The sequence below is a fragment of the Neophocaena asiaeorientalis genome, unplaced genomic scaffold (assembly GCF_003031525.2).
Source record: "Neophocaena asiaeorientalis asiaeorientalis breed wild unplaced genomic scaffold, Neophocaena_asiaeorientalis_V1.1 scaffold102, whole genome shotgun sequence".
Taxonomy (NCBI): Eukaryota; Metazoa; Chordata; class Mammalia; order Artiodactyla; family Phocoenidae; genus Neophocaena; species Neophocaena asiaeorientalis.
In genome coordinates this window covers 2,239,279-2,264,568 of record NW_020175078.1, presented here as the reverse complement: position 1 = coordinate 2,264,568, position 25,290 = coordinate 2,239,279, and the positions used below count along the sequence as shown (strand labels likewise).

The 25,290-nt window shown below is 38.9% G+C and overlaps 1 protein-coding gene across 1 annotated transcript in view; it reads left to right on the top strand.

The window, feature by feature from the left end:
• Positions 1-25,290, top strand: part of THSD7B (thrombospondin type 1 domain containing 7B) — a 1,119,563-nt gene that overhangs the window by 1,003,993 nt on the left and 90,280 nt on the right. Inside the window, exons 19-20 of the mRNA XM_024764108.1 lie at positions 16,240-16,373; positions 23,775-23,925. Of these exons, the coding sequence (XP_024619876.1) occupies positions 16,240-16,373; positions 23,775-23,925 (285 nt within the window). The remainder of the gene's footprint in view (positions 1-16,239; positions 16,374-23,774; positions 23,926-25,290) is intronic.

Sequence of the window (25,290 nt, the reverse complement as noted above, 5' to 3'; positions counted from 1 at the left end):
CAGAATAGCCAAAACGATCTTAGGACAAAGTCTGAGAACTCTTCACATTTTCAAAACTTACTACAAAGCTACAATAATTAACAGTATATTGTATTATACATAAGGACAGGCCTATAGATCAATGGAATAGAACCAGGAATCTGGAAATAAACCACACATTTGTGATAGTTGATGTTTTTTTTGCAGCGGGGAGTCCCTAAAGTTTTATAGCTATCACTTCAGAATGTTTTATCGCAGTTACTGGTATTTATGTTCAGGACATAGTTAAGTGTGTATATATTTAACATGGATGTTATATATTTTTCTGTGACTATATTTTCATTCAACAGTATACCTTGGACATTTTTTATGCCAGAAAACATGGATCTGTCGCATCCTTTAAAATAATCAGATACTAAACATGTACCATGATACGATAGTTGATTTTTGATGAAGATGTTGCATTAGTGTCCTATCGCTGCTGTAAGAAATGACCACAAAGTTAGTGATAAAATTTAAAACAACATAAATTGTCTTACAGTGCAGGAGGTGAAAAGTCCAAAATGAGTCTCACAGGTGTCAGCAGGACTAGTTCCTACTGAAAGCTCCAAGGGATATTCTGTTTCTTTCCTCTTCCAGTTTCTAGAGGCTGCTGGGATTCATGGCTACGTCAGTCTGCTTCATTTTCATATCACCCTCTGTATTGGACCATTCTGTGATTCTCTTATAAGGACCCTTTTAATTACATCTTGACCACCTCATAATCCAGGATTATCTCTCTATCACAAGGTACTTAACCACATCTGCAGAGTCCCTTTTGCTATATAAAGTAACTTTCACTAGCCTCAGGGACTAGGACATGGTGAAGCCATTGTTCAGCGTAACACAGATGGCAGTGCAGTTTAATGAAGAGAAAATAGTCTTTTCAACAAATGGTGCTTCGACAGCTGGATATCCACATGCAGAGAATGAATCTGTACTACTCTCACAGCATATACAAAAATTAACTCAAAATAGATCAAAGACCAAATGTAAGAGCTAAAACTATAAAACTCTTGAAAAACACCAGTATAAATATTCGTAATCTTAGATCAGGCAGTGGATACCTGAAGTTCAAGTAACCAAAGGGAAAAAAAGGTAATTTGGATTTCAACAAAATTTAAAACTTGTGCAGTTCAAAGGGCGTAATCGAGAAAGTGCAAACACAACCCACAGAGCGGGAGAAAATATTTGGAAATCATATATTTTATAAGGATCTAGTATCCAGGATATATAAAGAAATCTTATGACTCAAAATTAAGAAGACAAACAACCTAATTAACCTATGGGCACAGGACTTGAATAGACATTTCTCCAAAGAAGATATACAAATGACCAGTAAGCACATGAAAAGATGCTCAAATGCTGAACATCGGTATTCATTAGGGAAGTACAAAATGCAACCGCAATGAGATGGCACTTCACACGCGCTGAGATGCCTATAATCAAAAAACTAATAATATTTTCTCCCATCCTGAGGGTTGTCTTTTCGTCTTGTTTATGATTTCCTTTGCTGTGCAGAAGCTTTTAAGTTTCATTAGGTCCCATTTGTTTATTTTTTATTTTACTTCCATTACTCTAGGAGGTGGGTCAAAAAAGATCTTGCTGTGATTTATGTCATAGAGTATTCTGCCTATGTTTTCCCCTAAGAGTTTTATAGTATCTGGCCTTACAAAACAAAACAAAACAAAACAAAACACTGACAATAATAAGTGTTGATAAGAATGTAGAGAGAGTAATTGTAACCCTCATGCATTGTTGGTGGAAATGTAAAATGTTGTAGCTATTTTGGAAAACTCATGGACAGCTCCTCAGAAAGGCAAACATAGTTTCCACATGACACAGGAGTTCCACTCCTAGGTAAATAACCAAGAGAACTGAAAATGTATATCCACACAGATACTTGTACACAAATGTCCATAGCAGCATTATTCATAAGAGCCAAAAGATGGAAACAACACAAATGTTAATCAACTTGAAGAACGGATAAACAAATCTGGTATATCCACAAAATTGAATGTTACTCATTCATAAACAATAATGAAATACTTATTCATGCTATGACATGGGTGAACTTTGAAAACATTATGCTAAGTCAAAGTAAAAAGACACAAAAGGCCACGTATTATGATTTCATTTATATGAAATGTCCAAATAGGCCAATCCATGTAGAGGCAAAAAGCAGATGAGTGGTTGGTTGCCAGGGGGACGGGGAAGGAGAGAAAGGGTAGTGACTGCTAACAGATAAAGGGTTTCTTTCTGAGGTGAATAAAATATTATAAAGTTAGAGATAATGATGATGGTTGCACAACTTTGTAAATATATTTAAAACAGAATTGTATACTTTAAAAGAGTGAATTTTATGGGATATAAATTATACACCATTTTTTTAATAAAGAAGGAAAGTAGTAGGTGGTAAGCCACATTTGACCCATGGACATAATTTTCCAACACCAACACAAGAGAAAACAATTTGTGTGCTCTTTATCCAGTGTCTAAGGAGATTCTGGGTTTTACACAGTAGAAAATCAGTAAAGGCCTGGTGAATTAAAGCATTAGCAAAAAAGTTAGTACAAGAGGTCTGCTTGCAACTGTTAAAAGCTCCAACTGTTAAAAGATCCTTAACTGTTGTTATCACATGACATTTATCTTTAATGCAGAATAATTTTCATGATATTCATACTCTTCTCTTTCTATTCCTAATCAATAACTTAATCTCTCCCTTGTATGTAGTAACTGATCCCTAAATTGTTAATAGTTTTAAATTAAAACTTTCAGCCTAGGGCACGTTTTATGTCTCAGCTATAAACTTAAAGACTTTTCCTTTTTAGAAGGAATCATCTCATGCTCAAGAGAAATGTCAAAAATTGATGTGACTGTGGAATTGTAAATAGTCTTTTGTATCTTTATCAGAAATAATAATATGTCTAGAATGATCCAGGTTGTTTTGCTGGCTTAGCTGTTACTGACTGGGCATCTCTTTTTCTCTTTAATGTATTAGGTGATATGGAGGATGAGGAAGGATAAAAATCCAGGACATTTGTCTCTTTCAATGTGTCGCATCTCCCAAGTTTTGAGGGTGCAGTGTTAATAACTGTTCATGTTCAAAGTTAATTAGGTTAATGTAGGTGAGAGTGCAGGTGTATTTTTGATGAAGAAAATAACGCAGTTGGAAGAGATGATCATACAGTTTACTTCCAGCTCCAAAATTTCTTCAACTCCATGCCTCAGTGCTAATCTTACTCAAACAAACATTACTTCTTATAGTGAACTCTCTCAGACTCATATACCATTACTGTACTTCTCTTGAGAATAAGTATTCATGTCAGGTTATGAAGAGAAAAGCTAGACCCCAAGAGACCCTTAAGTTAGCTGCCAGGAATCAATGGCGGAACCTGAATCATAACCCCTTTCTCATGGCTCTCTTCATACTCCTCTGCTCACTAGACCACAGATAATCTTTAACACAGTATAAAGGATCATGTCACCCATCACTGAAATGAAGCCACCCCCACAGAGGAACTCATTATCAACTTAATAGGATCCAACCAAGGAATCCAATAATGGAGGACAGGAATTCAATCCAAGTAAAGTACTTGATGCCGCCCATCTCCTAAATTGCTCTACGGATGCCATGTCATCGATCCAAAGCAGTGTGGTTCCTGCTAAGGAAGACTATTTTAACAGACCTACACACACACACCAAGTGAGATGCCAGCTCAGATCTAGAACCATAAGCCCTATACTTCCTAGCATTCAGTTCAACATGCATTTATCGTGAGCCTATTATGGGCCCTGCATATGTCAGATGCTAAATGCAACATAAGAGATGTGCAAGAGATGGTCCCTATCTTCAGAGAGATCCAGTGGTCACTGTGAGCCTGGCTTCCTCATACCAGCAGGGTCTGCTTTTAGTTAGCAGACATGTTGAGTCCTGGGTGCCTCGAATATTACCTGCCTTCAGGGAGAGAAAAAGTCCTTTCAGGAGCTTGTATTTTTCATAATTAATTCAAGGCATACATGATTGGGCTGGGGAACTGGGGTTACACTGTCCAATTACTATCATCTATATTCAGAGAAATCAAAAATGAAATCAGAGATGAGAGAATTTTGAAATAATAAAATCTAAGAAATATAAATCTCTGAATTCATTTGGATATCTGCTTTGAAATGTTGGGACCAGAGTACAGTTACAAGCAATTAGATTTGAATAATTGATACATAATACTAATGTTTCTGTAAAGTTAACTACAAAGAGGGCACAACTTTTAACTCCAGGTCATACCAGCATCACGGTTTGGTCTATGTACATTTTTTAGGAACATGCTTGGGTGAATATTTTTGTAGTCATTTGTTCATATTTATACCAATATATATCTATTGAGCACAGAGTGTAACCCAGGGACACAGTGTATAAGTTCTCTTATTTGGGGGGTGGAGGTGGAGGAAGGCTTGTTTATAGAAAATATGGTATCTGGAAATCTTAGTTCTCAGTAAATGTCTCAGAAAAGCTGTCAGTGGTTGCATACATGCTATGTATTCATGTTTTAGTTTTTTATTGAGTCCAGGTTTGTAGAAAATTGCCCACTTTATGTAAATGGGTTAATTGATCACCCTGTAACACATTTTAAGAACTTCTTCGTCAAGTTTTTCAAATAACCTGTGTTTTGCAAGTACCCAGGAACAGGCTCTTCGTTTGTGTTGTATATAGTGATATTTGCTTGTTAGACATGACTTCTACTTTACCATCAGCTGTCTTTCCTTTGGTCAAAACAAAATTTACTCAAATGGAGGTCAGGAACAGGTCTGCCTTAAACTAGCATTTTCCTTCAGCAATCATCTTCTGGTTTTATCTTGTGAAGGGCCTAAAAGGTCTGTCTCAGTCTTTGTCTCTTCTTCGCTTTCTGCCTCAGGGGAAGCCTGTTGCCAACAAAATACTCTTTATTCCGTAAAGAAGCAGCTTTCAATTAGTCCCTAATAAGAGCCTCCAACTGATGAAATTAGGGTGGAAATCAGAGCTAGGATCGCAATTTATCACCATGTAAGTGAATGGCAGGGATTCCATTAGCCAATCAATCTTGCCTCTCATTTCTGCAAAGGTCAGGCTGTGCCATCCTTGGTTATAAAGCATCACTTGTGGCTCTGTTTCACTTTAACTTTGTCTTGGACACCTTGGGTTTGTTATGGAAGGACTCACACTCAGAGTTCATATTTTTAAAAGCCATTTTGTGCTGTGCCTGGCCTTGTATTTTAACTGGGAGAACTGTTAGGGCACAATGCAGCCTTAGAACTGCTTCCTCATGCATTTATCTGCAGAAGAAAAAGACTACTTTGTGTGTGTGTGTGTGTCTGTGTGTGTGACACATAATATCTTTGTGCAAAAGTCTCTTTATAATATTTTTTTATTTTCTTTCTTTTTTGCCCCAAACTATATGAAAATAATAATTATCTGGTTTTTTCTTGGGTGAAAAATACACTGTTCTCTCCTGCCTTTTGTGATAGCGGGAGCATTTAGAAATTAGCCACATTAGGAATGGAGTTTGCAGACTGCAATTCTTATCTCTTTCCTTCTACTAGGCAGAATAAAGGCCATTTTTGACGGCTCCTTCTTTTGTTCTGTTCTCTCTAACTCCCTGATAGACTTTGGAGTAAGTGACAGATGAGAACCAATGCATTTTAGAGGAGGAAAGATTTGTTTGTTGCAATGATTAAGAGACGGTAACATGCTGGGCCCAGAGTTCTCACTGCATGTTAGGAAACACGTGAAAAGTCGTTTCTTGCCAATTTGGGGCTTTCCTTTTGGACTTGGTCCTAGAAGCCAGTTTTATGCTTGCCTACTGTGAATATTGGGAAGTTCTAAGCAAACCTCCCAAAGACTAGATTGCTTTTCAGGTCACACATGGTCTCAGATTTAGCCCAACTAAGCCAAGCTAAGATGAAATAAGATGGTAAAAGTATTATGTGAAGAAGTTTTCTTGGCAAACATCCGAGTTTCTGCCGCTCTGCTCATTAGCAATACCCCCTGGAATTCAGGGCACTGGGGAAGCTGATGCCTTGTCTTCTTTCTTCCAATTCTGTTGGTAAAAAAGAGGAAACTTTAACGCGTCACTAGGTTCTAGAATATGCTAATCTTAAATGAGTTCAAAAAGTAGCATTAGGGTTTTACTTGCCTCTTTCATTTTCACCACCAAATCTTGGTATCTCTTCTTCCTTGTTATGTTGGAAGCTTTGTGAAAATAGTAGATATAATGATTATTTTTTCATAACCGTAACCTCATATTGGGACCACTTCACCTTTGTCAGTGCCCTCACACGTTCCCATCTCCTCTTCCTCACATTTAAGATGACTTACGTGTCCCAAACTTCATTTGGGATATCTCTCTTGATATAAATCTCAGAAGTTTTAGTGGCGTGTGCCCATTATCTACCAATTGAGTTCTACCTCATCAAATTTCCCATTTTCTTACCCCAGGTGGCTGCAGTCTTCTAGCTTCATCCTGTATGTATCAGGGCCTTGTGTATAGTTTATGAGAATTAGATTTAGATTTGTTTGCTTGATTGACAAATCTCTCATCTGAAGTAGGTCCTAGTAGATTAATCCCAACTAGGGCTACCCATCCTTGTCCATTTGTATGTGATAGTTCAGCCACACAAACATAGGGTTTCTTTGCCCAAGGAATGTGCAACTTAGGTCATACTGCTTCTTTACACAAATACATTTTTTTATAACTCAAATTACATTGACTTCCTAGGCATGCTCCAATAGGCTTCTTACATTCGAGTGCAGAGACAGTTGCCTGTATCCTAGAGTAAGGATAGCATAATGCTCTCAACTACTGAGAATGAGTGAGAGCTATACAAGACCCTCTCCCAGCAAAGGAAGGTAACGGTTTTCCCCAAAGCCTTCACTTGTGTTGGACACTTACATAATGAGTTGCAAGTCTCGGGCTTAAATCCCTTCTCCTCCCTTTCTTGATAAACCTCAAACAATAGCATATACCTTTCTGACTTAACCTTTGGGCATCTGTTTGTGAGAACTGAGATCCGCTAATCTCTGCTTTAGCACTGCCTTATACCTATAACTTGTAAAACTTTTGTTACCTGCCAGAAGCCAAAGTAGTCTCTGTTTCAGACTCTCTTTTGTGTTGCAACAGAGAAAGAAAGTTTTCCTTTCTCACCTGATTTCTGGTGGTCCTCTTCTGGACCCAGACTTACTTTGTCTGTATCTGTCTCTCTATCTATCTATCTAATCTGTACACTAGACCCCTAGGCAGCATCTTATACCTGCTAAGAGCAGAAAGGTTCTTTCACTGGTCAGGTTTCCATGGTACAATCCAACCCGCTCTGAGACATGTAACTCTTTTTAATTTTATGGTGGTAAGAACACTTAACGTAAGATAGCCCTACCCCCTTAACAGATTTTAAGTCGATAATACAGTATTGTTATCCATACGCAGTACTGTACAGCAGATCTCCAGAACTTTTCATGTGAAATTTTTTGCCCATTGATTGGCAATTCTCTGTTTTTCCGTCCCTGCGGCCCCTGACAACCACGATCCTATTCTTTGCTTCAGTGAGTTTGACTATCGGATATACCTCATATATGTATATTCATACAGTATTTATCCTTATGAGATTGGCTTATTTTACATAATATCCTCAAGATTCATCCATAACCTCTTTTCTGAAGGGTTACGTGTTCAGCTCTTCCAAAGTCTTCTGGAAGTATCAATCATAGCTGGCATGGGATTGCTTTTTGTTTCTTTTGTTTGTTTTTTTTTCCACTTCAGCTTGACTGATAACTGCAATCTGTTCTATGAAAATCCAAAGGGCCACTGTGACAGTAGTCCCTGGCATACTGTGAGCAATCTACACAATTCCATCTGCTCTCATATCACAGCATGGCAGTGGGCAGCATCTCCCAGGGGACTGGAGAAGGCAATCCAGACTCTGGAGTGAGTTTCCCTCTCTCATTCTATTGGTTATGATTGTTTACACTGCCGTGGTACAGAGAGTGGGCTTTATGGTTCAACTTGCCGCAAGTTGCCTGTGTCAGTATGCTCCGCCAGTTCTGTATCACGTACCAGGCACAGAGGGATTCTGCCTAGTGCTCGTGTGTGCACGCACACACACCTTACTGTAGGATATCCTGTGCTTTATGGGATCTGCACACCTACAACTTCTGTTGCGAATGTCCCTTACCATGTAGTCCACTTTAAGACCATGGTTTATTTTTATAGTTGCTTAAATGTCACAGATAAGAAATGTAAATCTGCTAGAGGAGAAATATAATGCTATGCAGTAAAAAAAAAACTAAGGCATTTCTGCTTTTTCACCATTATAAATAATCTACGTTACATCGGCACGGATTACCGAGCTTAACCATGGCCTTTTGGATGAGGGCTTTGTGGTTCTCCTCTTTTAAATACCCTCTGTAATGGGTGACCCGTGTGTGACATCCTTGAATGGGAAGGAAACATGGGGAAGGGGAAGAAGTACATGCATGGCTTGAGGCCACATTTACTCAATCTCAGTACCCAGCTCTCCCATCTCCCATCCCTCCACCCCCTGCTGTCGGGGGAGGAAAATAAGACTATGTGGATGGTAGAGACAGTTTAGCCGTGCATGGGTGTTGGTCTTGATAATAAGGACCCTGTGCTTAAAAGGTCAGCAGTGATATTCAGACCAGAAGGAAGGGGTTAAGTGTTATAGACCACTGGAAAATAAAAAGTAAAGAATCTGGAGGTTAGAACTTCTCAGGAAAATTTTATTTCAATATTCACTTTTAGAAAGAGGGCTTCTCTGTATAACATCTTATCAAAATATAAACAATGTAGGGCATAGCCTCCTTTTCAGTTTATTTATTCTCTTCTTTACATGTAAAGGCAGTGGTTCCCGGAGTGTTTGATACGAGGACCTTGTGCTCTTAGTTAGCCTGGGCTGAGAAAATTCCTAATGAGTGATTTCAAATTCAGCAGTTCCTTCAAATGAAATTAAAACTTTAAAATCACATTCCCTGCCTTCATTTGACAAGTGGTGGGACTAACATTTATGAGATTATATTATTCATTGAGACTACAGACAAGGTTTGGAACGAGGATGCACTCACGGGCCCCTTGCAACAATGTGACAGTTCTTCGGATCTGCAAGCTTGGAAACCACTATACTTAGGAGATAAGGAATGAAACTACCATGGTCATTATTTTAATAAACTTCCCATTGGCTTTAAACTTCAACACTTTGTCAATAGATCTTGCAAATAAAACTCATTCAGCATTATTAAGTTCATTTTTAGATTTTTTTAACATCAAAATTGAAAAGAAAATATATAATGCATGTTTAAAATCAACGGTGAGGGCTTCCCGGGTGGCGCAGTGGTTAAGAATCCGCCTGCCAATGCAGGGAACATGGGTTCGAGCCCTGGTCCGGGAAGATCCTGCATGCCACGGAGCAACTAAGCCCGTGTGCCACAACTACTGAGCCTGAGCTCCAGAGCCCGTGAGCCACAACTACTAAAGCCCACGTGCCTAGAGCCCGTGCTCTGCAACAAAAGAAGCCACCACAATGAGAAGCCCCTGCTCGCTGCAATGAAGGCCCAACGCAGACAAAAATATTAAATAAATAAATAAATAAAACCAATGGTGAATCTTACATACCAGGGATGATGGTAAGCTCAGAGAATTCTCAAGAAGCTAAGGAGGTAGTGTGGGAAAACATCTGGGAAGAGGAGATTAGTCAGGGCCTCAGACTTGAACGTCTGGGCTAAAACTGACAGTTACCCACACCCTATATTATGGATCACCAGACTCCAGATCTCCATAAAATCCTGACTCCAGGTGCTGCCCTTTTGAGCAACTCATAGCACGAAATGACAGGCATAATGATTTTCCCACAGATACCAACTTAAAACCATTCGTGGAATATTGTTTTAACCCATCATCTTCACACAAAGGGTTGCAACCTTTCAAAGGACACAGGCCTAATCTTGCTTTAAATTTGCAAGTTTTCTGAGACATTTTTTGGATTTTTGAAATTGTGAAAAGATATTCCATACCTAAAAACTAGGAATGAATTGCTTAGGCAATATTATTTTCTACATAAAGTAATATGCATCATTTACTGTATAGACATCTTTGAAGATTCTGCTCTTGGTTTTCCTTTTTCAGGAATTTATAAATGTTAGCATTATCTTCATCACTGAAAAGATAGTGACTGGCTCTCGAAGCATGGTGATGTGCTTGTACAAGCTAAACAGGCAGAGCCTGTGAACTCTGGGCATCACCAGGGTGGGATTCTCAAATAATCTCAGTTTAAGCACCAGCCTCGTCATTTATAAGCCATAAATGACTAACTTAGCTTCTTCAACTTTCAGTTACTTTTACCTGTAAATAGGGATCACACCAACATTTTCTAACTCAAACGATTGTGATGATCAGGACCTAAGACATGGAATGTCTTGTATAAGCCATAAAGATCCACAGAGTGTTATCGTGTTACCACTGATGACCAAGGACTAGTGATGGATGGGCTCATTGTAAAGCATGCGGCTGCAGTTGCATTAGGACTGAACTTTTTAGCCTTGCATATACACACTACATTGTATACAAACAAATTATAAATGCATGATGAACAAAAATGGAACCAAAAGATTATTTGTGTAAATGTGATAATTTCCAGCCAGTAAGACAAGTCGTAATGGAGGAGAGCATAACTTCACGGCTGACTGAATAAGAAAAGGGACAGAATTTGGTAAGTTGAAGGAAGGTGTAGCCTAGAGGACCCTTCTGAAAGGAAAGCGTAAGCCCTGGAGGAAGAAAGAAAGTATAGACCAGCAGAAAAGGACTAGCAGGGAAGTTCTTTGAATTAAGGGATGAGAATCGTAGACCTAATCAGAGGCAAATTTGTGCACTTTTGGCTGCGAACTCACAACCTTTTGCGAGTTTTGGGAGAAGGAAGCCGGTAGTGCTTTACCGATCTTACCACTCCTAGAGACCATTTCCTCTCACATTCCAATGGGACAGACCCTGGCTCTGCCTTGCAGGAATCTCTAGTCCCAATTGGACCTTTGAACTCATGTTCAAGTTCCAAGCAGCACAGTGCCCAGCATGGAGGTCTCAAGCCTGAAGTTTTCTACCTGGGTCTTCACTGGCAGTTTCACTGGAGCAAAAATTTATTCTATAGAAAATTGGAGGCCATGACTTTTCCTTTCTTTCTTTCTTTTTTTTAAATTTTGGTTGTTGTTGGATTATTTGCTTTATTTGAGCCCTTGAACACTAAGACTCTGATGTACAATATTGATACCTACTGAACCCCAATGAGACCCTGCTTCCAAGTTTATACCAGTCAGTCCATAGGTGGAGAGTAATTTCAGAAAGCAGTCCTTAGTTAAATTGATCAGTTACAGTGAGCAAAGGCTTATTTAATAAATATTAAAAGACTGACTAAATGAATGAGTTTATGATATGACTCTGGAACTACAAAATTATAAAAACACAGTTCCCTCCTTTATCAAAAATAAAGTGACCATACGTGCGTGGGTTTTTCTCTGGGCTTTCTATCCAGTTCCATTAATCTATATTTCTGTTTTTGTGCCAGTACCATACTGTCTTGATTACTGGAGCTTTGTAGTATAATCTGAAGTCAGGGAGCCTGATTCCTCCAGCTCTGTTTTTCTTTCTCAAGATTGCTTTGGCTATTTGGGGTCTTTTGTGTTTCCATACAGATTGTTAAATTTTTTGTTCTAGTTCTGTGAAGAATGCCATTGGTAGTTTGATAGGGATTGCATTGAATCTGTAGATTGCTTTGGGTAGTACAGTCATTTTCACAATGTTGTTTCTTCCAATCCAAGAACATGGTATATCTCTCCATCTGTTTGTATCATCTTTAATTTCTTTCATCAGTGTCTTATAGTTTTCTGCATACAGGTCTTTTGTCTCCTTAGGTAGATTTATTCCTAGGTATTTTATTGTTTTTGCTGCAATGGTAAATGGGAGTGTTTCCTTAATTTCTCTTGGAAGGTGTGGAAACCTAAGTTGATGTTATAAAATTTTATTTCCTTGGGTCTGTAGCAATACACCCCTTCCCCCATCTGGTGTCATAGGGATGTCTTGCTGGTCCAGCTGCCCACTCTCTCTAATGTACATCGATCAGGATTGCACACACATACTGCAATCCATTGGTAGTGGCTGCCTGGCCTTCAGTGTAGGAAAAGATGCTGAAAAAGAACACTATACATGACTAGTAATGTCTGCCATGGGCACAGCCATGAAGAATGAAATTAGAACACTCCCTAACACCATACACAAAAATAAACTCAAAATGGATTAAAGAACTAACTGTAAAGCCAGACATTATAAAACTCTTAGAGGAAGTAAAAGAAATGAAATTGAGTTATTTGTAGTGAGGTGGATGGACCTAGAGTCTGTCATACAGAGTGAAGTAAGTCAGAAAGAGAAAAACAAATACTGTATGCTAACACATATATATGGAATCTAAAAAAAAAATGGTTCTGAAGAACCTAGGAGCAAGATAGGAATAAAGACGTAAATGTAGAGAATGGACTTGAGGACTACCAAGTATAAAATAGATAAATAGATAGCTAGTGGGAAGCAGCCACATAGCACAGGGAGATCAGCTCAGTGCTTTGTGACCACCTAGACAGGTGGGAAGGAGATGCAAGAGGGAGGAGATATGGGGACATATGTATATGTATAGCTGATTCACTTTGTTATAAAGCAGAAACTAACACAGCATTGTAAAGCAATTATACTCCAATAAAGATGTTAGAAAAACAATTCCCCAATAAAGAAGTAATAAATAGGACTCATTACCAGGAGAATGAAATGTTACTTCTCTCAGAGGATTTAGATTTTTCAGTGGCATTTCTTAGCATCGGTGGCCCTGTTAAACCCTGTTATTTTCTTCCTAATTTGTGCCATTTAGAAATGATTTTCATTTAACTTTCCCATGGCTCATTTTTCTCCTTCAGAACTTTTCCGCATGATTCCCCGATAAAGTCAATGCTTTAACACATTTCCGTTATGAAACTATAGTAAGTGCCAAACAGATACCAGTATGAAATAGCCAGAACATAAAGGACTGACATGAGAAGAAATTGGGCATCTGGGTAGTAAATGTTTATTCTTGATGGCCTGCTGCCTTTTTGCCTCTTGTGGGTGTTTTCGATCCTCTAGGTAAGCTTCCTTGCCTGATGAACAAGGTCTCTAAACAAACAGCCCTCACAGTTCTTTAGGGACAGCCTTTCTTTCCCATAACGAAAATCGTCAGACAGCACCTTTTGCTAATGTAATGATGGCTGTTCTTCACCAAAGCCCCATAATGGAAAGAAAAGGGTTTCATTTTTGTTCCCTCTTATTGTCCTCTGAGCTTTGTAAAACACCCCTTATACATTCCATTTATGAGCCTGTTTTCTCTGGAAAATTAAGTGAGGGTCATTTAGCAATCTGCGCCCCTTCAAAAATCTGTTTCAATTCAACAAATACTGATTGGGCATCACCCCCTCCTCGGAATGTTTTACAAAATGCGGACATCGTAGAAGCATAGTCCCTGGCTTCCTAAGACAAGTTTTGTTCAGGTAGTCATATAAACAGACACTGAGAGTCCGGGTCTGGTTTTGGTTAAAACCAGAAGCGTATTTATGAGTAGAGGGTTCACATTGTTTTTCTCTTGGCATATTCTTTCAGTATGATTTACAGTACAAAGGAGACATTAAGACTAAAGTTAGCAGAAAAGCTCAAGTAGATGAGAGGATAGGAGACACATAGAGAGGAGTCAAGGTGATGACTTCATTGAATGTGTTTCGTCCCCAAGCTCCACACAATGTGGCCCTAATTACCACCACTGGCCCAGCCTTGCACATGGCACCTGACATTATCATCTGGCTACAAATCTGCTTAAAACTGAAACTCTCACTGAGTACCAAAGACATGCCAACTGGAGTCATGGGAAAGGCCTTGTGGAAGTGGCGGGAGTCAGTTGGACTTTCGATGAAGGTAGGGATTTGTCAGCCAGAAGTGACTAAAATGGCAGACACATTGGGGAAAAAATCGGGTAAATCCATGTGATGGAGAATCTCCTTCAAGAGGTCCCGTTTTTACACCATTATTCAAGAAGGTGGGTCAATATCTCCCTACACAGACCTGCTCCCTGCCTTCCAGTAGCTTGGCGATGAGGTTAGCGACTCTGCTACAGATGTAGATCACTGGGGCATAGAGAATAAAAACAGTAAGCCAATACATGACCAGGTGTTCAAATGTGTGTATCAAAGGTACATGCAACTAAACAGTTTTTCATTTTCCATCTGACCTTGGGGCTTTATACGGGAGGGAGGAGGACAGGGTAAGCTCTGCTTAGTATCGAGAGCTTTAGAAAAATAGGTCCATCTCAGAGTCTATCCTATCCACTTGCTCTCAGATTCATGCATGGGCTGTGGGAAAAATTACTTTTTTAATTAATTTCTTCATCTCCCCCATTTGTGCAAAGTGCTTTAGCAGACTTTCTTATATCTCATAGGAAGGCCAAAAAGCTTTCTTTAAATTGTCTGATACATACTGAAGTGTTTATAGAACAAAGCTGTAAATTCAGTGACAGCCTAATTTCCATGGTGAAGCTGGGTCAGCTAAACCCTCAACTGTCATGAGCTTCGTTCCCTGGTGTCTCTTAGATTTGGGTCACGTCTTTTCATTTTTATAGATTTTTTTCTCTTACCTTTATGAGTTTTAGGGGGCAGACTTTTTTCCTTTCCAAGTTATTACTTCCTTATTCTAATGTAGGCACTGCTTCTGACCCTTTCATTCCATTCTTGTCAGCATTCACAGCATGAAATGTGATTCTTTTATTACTTAATTCCTTCCTTTCCTCACATCCATTTCCACTTCTATTTTCCCATCTCCTTTCATTTTGCCCTCACATATTTTTCACTTTGCGGTTTCCCTTATTGTTGTATGCTCTACATGAGAGAGCCAAATCGAACCCCACAGTTAAAAATAGTTTCTGACATTATTTGTGATTCCTAAGATGTAGTCTCGCCAATAACCTTTTCTCATCTGATTTCCATCTCACCTGCTGACAGTGCTCCAATCTTGTTTTCTGGTTATCCCATTACATAGTGCTTTCCCTTGCATTTAGTGGAAACTTGCAAGTAATGGTTCTGTTTGGATAGCACAGCCTAGTCATCATTTGCAATTTTATGGAATTGGAAAGGCAAGGGGGAGGAAGGGCATGGGGCTTAAGTCCTTGTTTAAAAGGAAAAGCACTAATTAACTATTTTGGTAATAGGTTGAGTCACTACTCATCGACATGCTACACTAGAGCCATCTTTGTGATCTAGAGTAATGGATCATATGACACAACAATTTTTTTTCTTACCAAGGGAGAACGCTGTGTTCACTATTGAGGAGGAATGTCCTTTAAATTCAGTCTTGAAGAGGCAAACTCAATTGACCACCCAATGGTATAAAATTCCAGGAGAAAATCATCACAAATAAATGCATAGGAAGTAACCTAAGAATTCATTGACTATTTGTTTCTACTATAAATCTCTATATATTCACAGTTAGTAATCATGCACAGCCTCTAACATGTGTGTGTTTGTCTTGTGTATGTGTGTGTCTGTGTGTTCTAGCTATGCTCTGAAAACACCCTACACATCTCTAAATTCATATAAAGCCACGATGCCCAGAAGGCTAAATGATTGCCTATTAGCATTGATCATTTGGGGACATAAAAAGAAATTTCTGGTGCAAATAATACCACTTTCCTTTTGCATTCTAAGAACCTTATATTCAAGAGTAAATTTGCCTTACCTCTATTTGTGTCAATTGACATTGTGAAGTACATCTGAGAATACAGTATACCATATAATTGAGAGCTGGACCATCTTAATAGATGCTGTGTGAGCTCTTTGAGGAAATGAAAAGGTAATGGAATTCCTGTTCTTGGCGGTAGGTAAGGACTGTCCTTTGTTCTCTTCTGCAAAGGCATGCCATCATATTCTAGTTGATTTCCCCTGTATGTTTCTTTAGGTAAGTCAGTAATTTCAGAGAAGCCAAATATATCTTGCTTTTGGGGAACGCAACTTGGCTATTGGGGCCAGAGTATAGTTCTTGGGTTCTGTTCAGCCGACTTTACTAAAAGACAGGCTATTTTTCCATAACTTGGATAGTGCCACATAATTTTCTTTTCCTTTCCTATTCTTGACAGGTACACGAGGCAGTCCCGTGTTACAGTGAGTGCAATCAGTATTCCTGGGTTGTAGAACACTGGTCTCCATGCAAAATCCACAATGAGCTGAGGTCCCTGCGCTGTGGAGGAGGAATGCAATCTAGGAAAATCAGGTGTGTGGAAATGGAGACACTGGGGAAATGTGGCAGTGGAATTTATATATTTTTATAAAAACAACAGTGTTGCTTATCCAAGTACACTCTGATTTTCACACAATATCCTCTGGCTTTTGGTCATCTTTAAGTATCCCTGGAAGTACATGTGCCTTGAGCTGCCATGTGTATTGTGGGATTCCATCTGCATCTCAGCCACAATCCTTAACATTGCCTGCAAATGATATCAGTGGAAAAACCAACTGCATGGAGCACACCCACATCCCTGCAGTGATACGTGGCCATCACTGCTAACAAATTAGGTGATTCTGACTGTGATGCCATGTCTCTCTTTTGCGCTGTGTTAGTACAATTGATGGGCATTATCTTAATTTTGGATGTCAGTACATTGAAAGGTCAATTTAAGGCCTTTAATAATTTCCACTGTTAGCCTTGGAAACTAATATGAGAATACCTGTGAACAGTAATGATATATTTTAATATAAAAAGAACACAGCTCTGAAAGAAGTTAGTGAATGCTCAGTTGTTTACTGAGGGAGTTTGTTTAACATTTTTGTTTGGTAAATATAGCAGTGGTGCAAAGGAAACAGCTGGCCTGAGTTCATCGAAAAAGTCTATTTAGAAATGATTTGGGAAGAAAGAAGGATAATTTTATTACCAACTGAGGAAAATAGCAATAAATGTTAGAGAATGAATAAGCAAAAGCCAAAATATTAATCGTAGACAATGATTTAGTATGTAAAATCAAGAAGAAAACCCAGTGTGGTCGACTATTCAGTTGCATGAGCTTAGTGTATCATTTTGCTAGATTTAGGAAGTTCCATTTCAAGTGGACACGCGGTGCCCAAAGCAGGTAACTCCCTATCAAGTTATCTATGAAGTCAGTTGCCAAGGCAGAGCTTACTTCTATGTGTTTATTGTTATTCAACACCAGTGAACTTACTTGATTCAGTAATTCAGTACCCACCAATTCCGAGTCTTACCTAGTCCCAATGTTGCAACATCACTGGTAAGCCTGTTGGAAGAAATAGGTGCTAGCACAATCATAGACGTGCTCCTGATCACCAACCCAGGCAAAGGGCTAATAGACAAATTGTCTTTCCTTCCCTTTGTTCACTGCCTGTTCCCTGGGGGCTAGTTGCTCAGGCCGCCAAACTTGGGCGTCTACCTCTTTTTCTTCAAAATCTGTGTCTCTCTCTCTTTTTTTTTTTTTTTTGACATCTTTATTGGAGTATAATTGCTTTACAATGGTGTGTTAGTTTCTGCTTTATAACAAAGTGAATCAGTTATACATATACATATGTTCCCATATCTCTTCCCTTTTGCATCTCCCTCCCTCCCACCCTCCCTATCCCACCCCTCTAGGTGGTCACAAAGCACCGAGCTGATCTCCCTGTGCTACGCAGCTGCTTCCTACTACCTATCTATTTTACATTTGGTAGTGTATATATGTCCATGCCTCTCTCTCACTTTGTCACAGCTTACCCTTCCCCCTCCCCATATCCTCAAGTCCATTCTCTAGTAGGTCTGTGTCTTTATTCCCGTCTTACCCCTAGGTTCTTCATGACATTTTTTTTTCTTAGATTCCATATATATGTGTTAGCACATGGTAAATCTGTGTCTCTTACGTCCTATTTTCTCATGGCTTTGAGAAATGATTGACCAGGCTAGCTTATCAAGTAATATGTGTAAATGAGCTGTGGCACTTCTCACTCTCATCCCAGCCTGGCCTCTTAGCAGTATTAAAGCAAAGTCTCAGGAGAGAAAGGAAAGCTTTAAGAGAATAAATTGCTAGTGGCAGAATTGTGGCAGGTTGATTGAGGAAAAACACACTTGAACAAGAGGGCCTTTAAGCCTTGCCTCTCAGCTCAAATGGATGAAGCCTGATATAATAAAAATAACACAACTACTAGATATGTGTTATGGGCTGAATTGTGTCCCCCTGACCCAAATCTATGTATTGAAGTCCTAACCCGCAGTACCTCAAAATGTGGCTGTATTTGGAGACAGGGTCTTTAAAGAGGTAATTAATGTTAAATGAGATCATTGGGGCAGGCTCTAATCCAATCTGACTGATGTCCTTATAAGAGGAGTAGATTAGGACATAGACACAGAGGAAAAAACCATGTGAAAATACAGGTAGAAGGTGGCTATCTACAAGTCAAAGGAGAGAGCCCTCAGAAGAAACCAACCCTGCCAACACCTTGATCTCAGACTTTCAGCCTCAAGCCTTACACGTATGTTGTTTAAGCCACACAGTGTGTGATACTTTGTTATGGCAGCCCTAGCTAACTAACGCAAACTCACTGTGTTACATACTTTATATATATGTGAAGCAGGTTTTCCAGCCATATTGCTTTCCAAACCATTATTGACCTTAATAAAATGGTGTTCTAATGAGTGAAACAGTTGATCCGTTTATCTTTCGTGAAACCTCCAGACTAGAGGACATCTTCATGGTTCATACATGACAGCAATCATTTATGAATTCAAAAAATATTTATGAATATTTGCCTTCTATGTATCAGGCACTGGGGATGCAAAAGTGAACAAAACAAGTTACTGTCCTCTAAGAACTTAGAGCAGCAGGGAAAAAAATAAATGCATAAAATACTATATAATGGAATGTCTTTGCCATGAAATGCCAAGAAAAAAATAAAATTGGATTGGTGTGATGGAAGCTACTGTTTTGGAGAGGCTGGTCAGCAAAATATTTAAGCAGAGACTTGAAAAATGTGAGAGACTTAAATGAATGTAAAGATCTATATTAAGAGAATTCCAAGGGGAAGGAGTTCCAAAGCAGGAACCTTCTTGGCTTGTTATAACAAGATGGATTACACCACGTCCCATATGGCTGGTGTCAGTACTCAAATTGTATAGTCTTCTAAAATAAGGTTAAAATATATTTTTCTAACAGCATCATGAAGCTATGGGAGGTCTGAGACAGAGTGAATGACATGCTCTTATTTACGTTTGAAAAGGACCTTGCTAGATGGGGGTATAGAGAAGGAATTTTGGGGTGTGTAAGCAGCAGCAGGGATGAAGGTTTGAGTGACATCCCAGAATTCCAGGTGAGAGAGGCTGATGGTTAGACGGGCTTTGTACTAGGGAAGGTGGTGAGGTGGTCACATTTGGACTGTATCTGGAAGGTACAGATGACAGGATTTGCTTATAAAGTGATCGTAGAATGTGGAAGAAAGAGAAGTATCGAAGATGCTTGCTAGGTTTCAGGGCCTGAGCAATCATGAGAATGGTGGTGCCATTTGTTGAGATGAGAAATATTAGAAGCAAATTTGAGAGAGAAAATCAAAAGCTAGCTTTGGAACACAATAAATTTGAGATATTAGCTTTCCAACTGAGAAGGCTTGGAGTGACAGATTGGAGTTCAGAGAGTAATGGGGGTATAAATTAGGCGTCAGCTATAAATCTGAAATATATTGATAAGAAAGAAAGAAATAGCGCCCTGGGGAACACAGATATTCATAGATTAGAGCAAAGGGAAAGATCTTACAAATGAGACTGGGAAAGAGCCAGTCAACTAGAAGGAAGACCAAGAAAATGGGAAGACGAGAGTTTTTCAAAAAAGGAAGAGTAATCAATTGTTTCAAATGGTTCTGAGAAGTTTACTAAGATAAGAATTGGCTATTGAGTTTGGCAAAGGGGACTCTGTTGATGATACGAGTTTTCTCTGGAATGGTAGTAAAAGTGTGATTAAAGTAAGTCCAAGAGGTAATAATGGAGGAAGAGGAGAGAGGGCGTGGAGATAGCAAATATAGACATGCTTTAAAGCAGTTTTGTCATGAGCCTGAGTGGAAATGAAGGTGATGATCAAAGGGAGATATGGCAAGGAAATCGATGATGCAGGATATGTAACTACAGGGGCATTTTCATTGGGGAACACCTTCAATTTCAGTCTTTTAAGTCTTTACTCTTGTGCTTGTCAGGACCCCTAGAAGACTCTCTTCTTAAATCACATGTGAAACAGATAATCCTAGCAACCAGTATTTGGGAAACCCAATGAAAAAAGGCTGATGTGGTAGACAGAATGATGGCTCCCAAAGATATCCACATTCTAACCCCTGAAATCTGTGAATATGTTACCTTAAATAGCAAAAGATTCTTCACATTTGTGATTAAGTTAAATATCTTGAGATGGAAAGATTAGATTGTCCTGGATCCTCTGGATGGGAACATTTTATTCACCAGCGTCCTTAAAAGTGGATGAGGAGATGGGAAAGGAAAAACAGAAAATGTGACTAAAGAAGCAAGACACAGAGAGATACAAGGCTGCTGACTTTGAAAACAGAGAAAGGGGCCATGGCCCCAAGGCATGTGGGTGGCTTCTAGAACATGAAAGAGGTAAGGAGACGATTCTCCTCTAGAGCCTCCAGAAAGGAATGCAGCTCTGCCAGAGCACTGACGTTAGCCTAGTGAGTTCCATGTTGGATTTCTGTACTACAGAACTGAAAAATAATAAATGTGCATTGTTTAAGTCACTAAGGTAGTAGTCATTCTTTTCAGTATGTTAACTTCTCCTTAAACCCTGTTTTCAATATGATGTTCCCATCCTTAATTGGGCCATGTGTTCTCTAATCCAAAGACCTGTGTCGTGAACCTTTCCAGATAATAAACCTTCAGTTACCTGCAGGGGCAGGGCTGGGGCCATCACCTAGCTTTGGGAATTGGGGAATTGGGATTTGAGAGCTTAGGTACTTCTTAAACACACTTTCAATAAATCCTCCAGTTTTTCTACCTCACCTTCATTCACATTTCCAAAGGTAAATGCCTGAATTTTCCATGTGTTCTGATGTGTAAATGGAGTGACTTTCTTTCTTTTCCCTTGAAGGCTTAGTAATCAGTTTTCTGGGTGTGCTAAGTCAGTTACCACTAGCCCATGTATTTTCCATTGTTGCCTTTGTCCTCTCCCATGTTCTTTGTCCTTGTAGGATTCTGCCTTACCCTCCCTCCTTTTTTTTGTTTTGTTAGTCTTTTTGTAACAAAATCCTTTACTATTGTCTTTGTGGCTTATTGGGAGTGAACAAAGACTAATGCATATGTTCACCTGGACACCATTGACCAGAAGTATTACCTTTTCTTTTTCAGTGAAATCATAGAAGAACATCAGCTGAGAGTGTGCAGGCAAGAAGGAAAGCAATTTTCAGCTTTTAAGTTTGCCCAGGGAAAGACATTAAAGCCATTTCGTGGTCCCTCCTTCCACTATTGACTGTTACCACAAAAGAAATTTAAGTCCGTAGATGACTCTGTACCTTGCCTCCCTATATTAGAAGGCACGACATTTTCTCTCCTTTCACCATCCTCTGTTAACCTGCTTTATACAATATCTAAGTTTGTATTACTTAGCACCTCATAAAGTTTATTTTATTTTGCACCAGCTGATAGACTACTTTGCAGTTTTCCTGAATCAAAAAAAGAATATTGTTTGTATAAAAGAAACTCAGGATGTATAGGGTAATTCATTCCAGCATAGCATGATTTGGGGAGCACCAAAAGCTCTCCAGCACAGCCCTCTTAAAATGCTTATTCCTTGGCTGTGGCTTTCTGTCAGAAATTACCAGATTAGTAAATGGCACCATTCAGCTCATCATCATTGTCATTTTCACCTTTACCTTGATCATTATCACTGGAAGAAGAAGGGATCTTGTCCCTATTTTTTTTTTCAGTTCTGTACCCCAGCACCCAAGTAAGGGCATGGTGCAGAGTAAGCCGCTCAAAATATTTATGAAATGAATCATTATTAATAAATATCTTTGTATCCCAACACCTAGCAAAAGAGGCTTATATATAGCAAGTCTTTATTAAACATTTTTGAGAAAATAATTTAAATATGAGCTTGTAATTGGGATATGATATAAATGCAGAGAAATGCCCACAGCATAGGGTACAGCTCCATGAATTTTCACAACATAAACTCACCTGTGTAACCAACCCAGAGGCCAAGACACGAAGTATTACCAGGACTACCTAAGCCCCTAGGTATCAACCAGTCCACCAAGCATAACTGCTATTCTGTCTTCTGACACCATAGATGAGTATTGCCTATTTCTAACTTTCTATGAATGGAACCATGCAGACTATACTCTTTTGTGTCCAGCTTCTTTTGTTCAACATTATGGTTGTGAGCTCCATTCATACAATAGTAGTTTATGAATTCTCATTACTTTATAGCATTTAATTCAATGAGTTTATCACAATATATTTCTCTGTTTTACCGTGGCTGAATAAATATTGTAGATATTCTACTGTTGATTCTAGTTCGGTTGATTATAAATAGTGGTGCTATGAACGTTTTCAGGCAGGTTTTATTTTTTGGGGGGTGGTCTACATTTGTACACGTTTCTCTTGTGTATATAAATAGAAGTGAAATTGTTGGGTTACATAGTATATATATGTTTAGATTTAGTAGATACTGCCAACTAGTTTGCCAAAGCATTTATGCTCCAACCAGCAGAGTGAGAAGAGCTACAATTGCTCCACATTCTTGCCAGCCCTTGATATTTACCATGGTTTTGATTTAAGCCGTTCTGGCGGGTATATAGTAGTATAACACTTTGGTTTTAATTTGATTGAATCAATAACATGATTATTTATCTCATCTTCATCAGCACTTATCTCAGAGCAATTACAATACGTGCATCTCTATAGCATGTGCTCAATTGCTGCATGAAAATGCTTGCTAATTGCCCTTTGGTTTATGCTACGAAAATTCCTTACTGAAATGCAGAAAATACCTGAAAGAAAAATATGTTCAATTATTTTTTGCATAACTTTGCTATGACCTTAATTGTACTAAACAAAAACTAGGGAAGGTTAGGTGCTCTGAAAGAGAAGTCTAGGAAAGGTCTAAGAGAGTCACGGGAACTGTGAAAGGTCTAGTTATTACAAAGTGATGGATTTATTCAGAGGAGCGTCTTCAAGATTTGTTACAATTAAAAAAAAAAGGGCTTCCCTGGTGGCGCAGTGGTTGAGAGTCCACCTGCCGATGCAGGGGACACGGGTTCGTGCCCCGGTCCGGGAAGATCCCACGTGCCGCGGAGCGGCTGGGCCCGTGAGCCGTGGCCACTGAGCCTGTGCGTCCGGAGCCTGTGCTCCGCAATGGGAGAGGCCACGGCAGTAGATAGTTCTATTTAGATGGAGAGTTCTTCAAAGATGACAATTGTCCCTTGTTTTCTGCTTTGCCGAATAAAGGGCTCTGCCCTGAGTTATCACTCAATAAAGCTGGACTGGCTGAGAAAGGATTTTTTTTTTTCCTGGTTTCTCTGCTGGTCTTATTTTATGTTTTACTATCTCTGAGGGGTAAGTAATTACGATACATCACAGCTATTTTAAATTTACTTCCCACTGTTTTAAGCGATCAAGCTATCTCGTGATCTTGCTTTGCAGATGCGTGAATGCTGCCGATGGTGAAGGGGGAGCAGTGGATAACAGCCTTTGCAACCAGGATGAAATTCCCTCAGAAACCCAGTCTTGCTCTCTTCTGTGTCCCAGTGAATGTGTCATGTCTGAGTGGGGACCTTGGAGCAAATGCCCACAGGTAATTTCTTTTCCCTTGTCAGTGGCCTAATCCTCCAGGGCTTCCATCCCTTTTGTTCTCTGCACTTTCACAGTGCTGCTCTCCAAAGCATTCTTCTCATAACATGGGAAAATAATTTTGCCTAAGAAAGAAAAAAAAAAATTTCAGCAAGTGAAACTGAGCAATTTAAAATGCCAGTGCTTCCTTTAAGGCCTTTATCCTGGGAACACGAACAAGGAAAATGAGCCTGTAATGATCACACTAGGATTCGAATGCACGCCCATTGTTAAAGGGGCTTCTTTGGTACCAAAATGATCCTCATTATAATCTGTTGGTTCTAATCCATTTTTACCCTTGCAGAATCAATATATCTAAGTAGCTTAACTCCACTGTGTGATTTAGCTTCCGTTAGTGATGATCTGTTTTTGCCTTGTGCTATTTTCCCAAAATGAGGTGTTCTTTTGCCATGGTCTTCTTTCAAAGCTGACCAAAAAAACACTTTTTTTTAAAAAGTCTAAAGCACTTGCCTTTTTCCTCTTTTTTTTTTTTTTTCAAAAAAAAAAATGGAAGCATAAGAGGAGTATGATAAAATATTCTTCACGTAGCGTGGTTTGACTTAATAATCTCAGAAGATAACGTTGGATATTTTAGACTTAACCTTTCTGCCTAAAAAGCTAAAAAACAAAATGAAGATGAGGAGCATATTTTATGGCTCCAAATGTTGGGAAGGAAAGAATTAGGATACTTTGATTTCAGTGGAGAGATTTCAATTTATGGAGAGATTGTGGAAATCTTTGTATGAAAATGGAAAATATTTTTTTTAATTTTATTGAAGTGTAGTTGATTTACAATGTTGTGTTAATTTCTTCTGTACAGAAAAGTGACTCAGTTATACATATATGTTTTTTTTCATATTCTTTTCCATTATGGTTTGTCACAGAATATTGAATATAGTTCCCTATGCTGTACGGTAGAACCTTGTTGTTTATTCATCCTATATGTAAGTTTGCCTTTGCTAATCCCAAACTCCCAATCCATCCCTCCCCTGTCCCCCTCCCCCTTGGCAACCACAGGTCTGTTCTCTATATCTGTGAATCTGTTTTTGTTTCACAGATATGTTGATTTGTATCATATTTTAGATTCCACATATAAGTGATATCATATGGTATTTGTCTTTCTCTTTCTGACTTACTTCGCTTAGTATGATCATCTCTCGTTGCATCCATGTTGCTACAAATGGCATTATTTCATTCTTTTTGATGGCTGAGTAATATTCTATTGTATATATATATATATATATATATATATACACACCATACCTTCTTTATCCATTCTTCTGTTGATGGACACGTAGATTGTTTCCATGTCTTGGCTATTGTAAATAGT